Source organism: Sceloporus undulatus, chromosome 3 (genome assembly GCF_019175285.1).
Source record: "Sceloporus undulatus isolate JIND9_A2432 ecotype Alabama chromosome 3, SceUnd_v1.1, whole genome shotgun sequence".
NCBI classification, from domain to species: Eukaryota; Metazoa; Chordata; class Lepidosauria; order Squamata; family Phrynosomatidae; genus Sceloporus; species Sceloporus undulatus.
The window spans coordinates 240417771-240424398 of record NC_056524.1 but is presented as its reverse complement, the minus strand read 5'-3'; the positions used below and the strand labels follow the sequence as shown (position 1 = coordinate 240424398).

Here is a 6628-nt window from a genome sequence, read left to right as displayed (position 1 = left end):
ATCATCATCATCATCATCATCATCATCATCATCATCATCATCGCTAAATATTTACTACATACAAAGGTTGAAATATACCTGTAATTAAACTACCAACTGTAGTTTTAAACTACCATTTAAAAGTTTTTGGTGGGTTTTTCGGGCTATGTGGCCATGTTCTAGCAGAACATGGCCACATAGCCCGAAAAACCCACAAAAAACTATTTTCTTTCTGTTGGCTTTCTTCACTGTCTAGATCTCACTTTTGCACATAGTAATAGGGGGTACATAAGCTTGGATGATTCTGACTTTAGTGCTCAGTTATATATCTTTTCACTTTAGGATCTTATCTACTGGTAGTTCTTTCATAGCCACCCTTCCCATTTCTAATCTTCTTCTGATTTCTTGACTGCAGTTTCCAGTTTGGTCAATATTTGATCCAAGGTACAGGGAAATCTTTAACTATTTCAGTTTCCTCATTATCTGGGTTGAATTTATGTATATCCTCAGTGGCTATAGTTTTGTTTTCTTTATGTTCAGCAGTAAGTGTGCCTTTGCACTTTCTTCTTTGACCTTCCTTAGTCATTGTTCCAAGTCTATGATGTTTTCTGCTAGTAGTATGGTATCATCTGTATATTTTAGATTATTGATGTTTCCCCCTCCTATCTTTACTCTTCCTTCTTCTGTATCTAAACCTACTCTTCTTATGATATTTTCTGCATAAAAGTTGAACAAATAGGGTGATAGTATGCAGCCTTGCCTAACTCCTTTGCCAATTGGGAACTATTCTGTTTCTCCATGTTCTGCTCTAACCTCTTGTCTTAACTCTTTGAGACCAATCCACAGCTTCTCTTGATCATCTCCCAAGCTCATCTCTCATTTTAAAAATCAGAAATGTATCTCTCAATTTACAACTCCACCCCTGCCCTTACTTCATGCATCAGTTCAGCTTCAAGACATTGCAAACTTTTGTCCTGTTTTGCTTCCTTATGTTTGCAGATGGGTGGCTTGTTATTGAGCTAATAGCTCAGAAAGTATAGGAAACAGATGGCAAGGCTCACCCATTTAAATCCCTTCAGGGCAGGGCATCTCCAGTGGGTAGGCTCAAAATTACATGAAGAGGTGGAGAACAGGCTGACAAAAACAAGAGAGGAAAAAACAAGCTTTGCAGTTCTTTCATTCTAATCTGGTGAGCAAGAAAGGAAATGCTACAGCAGGGAGTGTTGTGACAAATGTGTTCCCAAAAGAGTAGATATCACTTTGCAAGGGAGCATTTATAGCTCGCCAGCAGCAGGAGGGGAAACAGAGGCAGACAATGGGTACTTTATGAGTGGCAGCAGTTTTTAGATAAACAATTGCATTTGTTCTTTCTGCCCTTTCTTGGAAGTAACCAGTACTTTGGACTTTGTCCATAAGAAAATATAGATCTTGAAAGCATAACTTTTTTTGATCACAGTACCCAGAATCCTCCATTCTGTGTGGTAGTGATCATTTTGGAGCATGACTAAGAGGCCCATTGAGCAACACTATGTTTGCTGTTCCCCTTTGAGAAATGTGTCTACGTGGCAGCTTGTCCTTGCTGCAAATAGGGGGACAGGATCCTTCTAAAGTTCCTATTGCTTAGGAGCAGTTGCAGACAAGACTGGCATCCAGAGTTTAGGGCATGTTTGTTTCTCAAGGACAGCAAACCTGTTTGACAATGGGCTGCTTAAAGACACAATGCAAATACTGATAGGTTCCCCCTCCTTAATTTCAGCACAATTGCCAAATGAAAGAAATAATTTTAATGCAAATTCTGTCAAGAGTTTGTTGCTAGTAAAGTACAATTTTAAGCTTTTGTCTTGTTGAGAGTTCTTTAAGTATATTGCAGGCCAACAAGGTATTTTAATGAAGATAAGTTCATCAGAAAATATGGTTGAGCACATAATAAAAATACAGTGGATATACCTGTAAATCAGCCATATGAAATGAATGTATATTAGTGTTTTTAGCTTAGATTTTGTAATGTCCTACATTTTTTTAATGTTCTACATTTTGTAGTCCCTTGTCCTTTGTGGTTATGAGATTTGGTTACCCTGTCTGAGGTTCTAACCAGGGGTGATGATGTTTAAAATACAGCTGTCTTCTCACTTTCTTTTTACCAAACTAGAAGCTGTACATGCTGTAGTTTTTGCTTGTGGGGATGTCCACCATCCTCTTGGTAATGGCTAGCTGAAAATGGTAAGCAGAGTGAGTAAGTGAGGAAGGAAGGAATCAAACAACGAAGGAATGGTGCTGTGGGATATAGAAAAGACAAACACTGTACAAGCTTATAACAAAGGGAAAGAATTAGAATTGAGAGAACTCTTGAAGTAAGGAAGTGACTCAGAAGCTAGAAGGAAAGCCAAATGAGGCACATAAGTGAAAGTAACTTTGAACTTCAGAGTCTGAAGATATAGGGTAAAGGTGAATCTGAGCTCCAGATGACTCCTTGAAGTTACATCAGAGTTATATCTTTTTATATGCTACTTCCACTCTTTATGACTTACGTATTCGGAAACTTTAAAAAATCTCCTTCCCTCTGTGTGCGTGCATCTATGCTCAGGCTAACAAACTGAATCTATATATTGTTAATGAAAAAAAAAGAATATACAAGAAGAGGATGGTGATGGACAAATTAGCAAAAGGAAATCTGATCCAGGGAGTTGTATCTGAAGGCAGAACTTTCTAAAAAAGAGGAATAGAAGGAGGAAAAAGTGAAATGGAAGAAGATACTATAGGCCAATAAAGGAATTAATATTGCTAGACGAGCATAAGCCTAACATTTCCAGGATTCATTTGTCCAGGGCAGTTTTAGTCTGACTTTCCTCCATATTCTTGTTAACTGATATCCTTGTCTGCAAGAACTAACTATTTGCAAATAGGAAGATAGCCACAAAACAAACAATGGAGTTCTAATATTTTGAAGTAAATCAGTTAGGCCTTTCTATCAGATCTTCTTTCTCCTCACCTTCCCACTCAGGCCCTCCGTTCTGGTAGTCAAGGTCTGCTGTCCCAGCCCAGGATTTCCTCTGCCCCATCTTGGATTCGCCCCTTTTCACTCGCTGCCCCTCACTCCTGGAACTTTCTTCCCCCGCGAGCAAGAGCCATCACTTCCTTAACCAGCTTCAAAACAGAGCTGAAGACCATCCTGTTCAGAGAAGCGTTCCCAGGCCTTGCATAATTGTCACTTGCCTCCCTGGATGAAGATTAACCATCCATTATGAAGCCAAGCCCTCCCTCCAGTCCACCTGCCTTGGTCCAGGCCTTGGAGGTAGAGAGGAACTGCTGGACCTCATCCCCTTCCCCACCACTACTCCCTTCTCCTTTTGTGTGGTGTCTTTTTAGATTGTAAGCCTGAGGGCAGGGAACTGCCTAATTAAAAAGACTGTATGTACAGTGCTGTGTAAATTTACAGCACTTTATAAATAAAGGCTAATAACAACAATAATAATGATGATGATGATGATGATGATGATGATGTTTTAAAAAGGGTGTCATAAATAGACATACTGTATATACTCAGCTATAAGTCAACCACAGGTATAGGTCAAGGGTAGGATTGGGGACCAAAATTATGGATAAATTGAGAGTAAAACTTAAGGGCATATAGCCAAGGCTGTAAAGGATGTCCTGCTCACCCTTCCTCCATCTTCCCAGCCCAGCTGCTCCTTCGAGAGGCAGCTCAGCTGGGAAGAGGCTTTGGGGGGAGGCAAACACTTGCCCTTCCTCTGCCCTGCTGCCTCCTCTGGACTTATACTGTATTGACCATGTATAAGTTGACCCAGGTTTTTTAGGTCAATACTTTGGTATAATTTTTTGACTAATACGTGAGTATATATGGAATTTATACTTCGTACTCACCTCCACCCATTGATTTCTGTTCAGCACTCAGCTGCCCGTATTATCTCACTCGCTCGCCAATATGACCATGTCTCTCCCCTATTGTTATCCCTTCACTGGCTCCCCTTTCCCTTCCGCATTCAATACAAGCTTCTTTTGCTCACTTTCAAAGCCCTGCATGGGCTAGCCCCTCCTTATCTCTCCGAACTACTTTCTCTCTACATCCTCACTCGTTCCTTCAGTTCTGGTAGCCAAGGTCTCCTGTCCCAGCCCAGGATTTCCACGGCCCCTTCCTGGATTTGTCCCTTCTCGCTCGCTGCCCCTCACTCCTGGAACTTCCTCCCCTTACAAGTATGACTCAGCATGTCTCTAACCAGCTTCAAAGCCGAGTTAAAGACCACATTGTTTAGGGAAGTGTTCCCAGGGAGTCTGTGATTGTGACCTGGTTGTTTCTGATGCGTGACTCAATATTGGATATTTGATGTTTTAACTTGTTTCTTATGATGTTTTAATTTGTTGTTTTAACTTTTAGATTGTACGCCACAGGCAGGCTTTTTATATATTCTGGATTTTACTTGGTTTTGTACAGCACCGTGTACATCTACGGCACTTAATAAATAAAGATAATAATAATAATAATAATAATAATAATAATAATAATACTGAAATAAAGGTAGCATAGGGATAGTTGGGTGTTCTACAGTTGGGGTGCCACAGCTGAGAAGGCCCTCTCTCAAATCCTTACATAAAGTGCTGGCTTTGACCTACAAAGCCCTATTTGGCTCAGCTCCACATTATTTGAAGGACTGCAATCTCCCTTATGTACATGCCTGTGTTTTGGGATCTGCTGGGAAGGCCCTTCTCTCTACCCCACCACCTTCACAGGTACATCTGGTGGGAACACAGGAGAGGGCCTTCTAAGTGGTTGCCCCCAGGCTCTGGAGCTCCCTTCTCAGGGAGGTTTGACTGGCAACCACCCTACTCTTGTTCCATTGACACCTGAGTGTATAAGACCCACCCCACTTAAACAATGTGCTGGATTTTTAAATATGCTATTGTGTGGTTTTGTTGTGCTTTTTTATGGCTTTATTTTTGATAGTTGAATCACCTTTTAGCTTTTGCATTTTGTGAATTTTATCTTTTTTTTAAAAAAATCTTTTGTAAGCTGCATGAATCTCATACTGGGGAAAAGGCAGGATGATGATGATGATGATGATGATGATGATGATGATGATGATGACAATGATACACAGTATATTGACTTCTCTGGTGGAACATAGGGTGAAGGGTCCTTCAAGAAGTTTCCCAACCTCTGAGGTCCCATTCTTGAATGCATAAATCCAAGAAGTGTGTTTGCAGCCAGTGCAGTTCTTTTAAGGCTGTCATTATGTGATCTCTACATGGTATACTATTGTATGGTATTATGAAGCTAATGAATATTAATACAGGTTGAGTCTCCCTTATATTGTATAAAATCACTTTCAGGGTGTATATATAAGGTATATATATGAAACATAAATGAATGTTGTGTTTAGACTCAGATTCTAACTCCAAGATACCTCATTAGGTATGTATATGCAAATATAGGCATTTCAAAATCTGAAAAAATCCAAAACACTTCTGATCACAAGTATTTCGAATAAGGGAGATACAACCTGTATTAATGTTGTAACACTGAGCAAAAGTAGGGCTCTCATTTGGGACTGAAACATCCTTAGCTTCCCCTCCCTAAAATTTCCACATTTCTTCTTCACAGCCATATAGAGAAAATTACAACATGGCAAGATCCTCGAAAAACCATGACTCAGCCACTGAATCACATGAGCCATCATCCTTCAGCTACTTCTACTCCTGTGTCTCAGCGATCCATGGCGATGTCGCAACCCAACCTTGGTGAGTATCGGGATGTTTTGAAGAGGATAGAAGTGTTACAAAAAGAACAGGACTCTAAATGATCAAATATCCACTTTTGATTGCCCCTTTTATTAATAAAAAGCACAATTATCGATGGTGGTAGGATCTATAATATCTTGAGGTACATACATATTCTCCCTGTTTACCTAATGTTTACAGTGGAAAACTGTGTGTTTGTGTTAGAATGTGGCAATTTGGAGCTGGTCCATGACACTTTGGTGCCTGAGATAGAGCATCAAGTACCACCTGCCATCCCACATTCAGATGTGTAGTGGGGAATGTGCAATGTAGTAGTGTATTTCATAAACAGAGTAAGTGGTATTTTCCAGCAGACGTTGTGTAACAAACAGTCCCATGCTACCACCACCACCAAGCAGGCAGGATATAGAAAAGAAATAAAACAGCCTAGTCTTCTTTGCAAAGACATATAAAGTAGCTTTATTGACAAATATTAAAGACTTCTGAACATCACATGGTGAGAGACTCTGTAACAGGGGTAGGCAACCTTTTGGAGCCAGGGGCCGGGTTGGTGTCCCCCAGACAAGTTGGGGGGCCGAAGCTGAGGGGTGGAGCTTCCACCCTCCGGGGGCGGGCTGCATGCTGAGGGCGGAGCTTGCACCCTCCAGGGGCGGAGCCACCCTCCAGGGGCGGAGCCTCCACCGAAGCCCCGCAAGGAGGAGGAGCCGTGTGCCCGCCCTCTCCTCCTCGGTCCCTTTCTGGACAAACACCCCCAACCTGCATTCCAAAACACACACAACAGCACATTTGTGCATTTCACACTTTGGAAGGTGACACTCTCTCGGCTTCAGAAACAGTAGTTGCCTGCCTCTGAAGCTGACTCATCATCATCACCACCACACTATCATTGTCAAAG

The 6628-nt window shown here is 41.3% G+C and overlaps 1 protein-coding gene across 1 annotated transcript in view; it reads left to right on the top strand.

Moving 5' to 3' along the window:
• Positions 1–6628, top strand: part of WWTR1 (WW domain containing transcription regulator 1) — a 113953-nt gene that overhangs the window by 61676 nt on the left and 45649 nt on the right. Inside the window, exon 2 of the mRNA XM_042459012.1 lies at positions 5597–5733. Coding sequence (XP_042314946.1) covers positions 5597–5733 — 137 coding nt within the window. The remainder of the gene's footprint in view (positions 1–5596; positions 5734–6628) is intronic.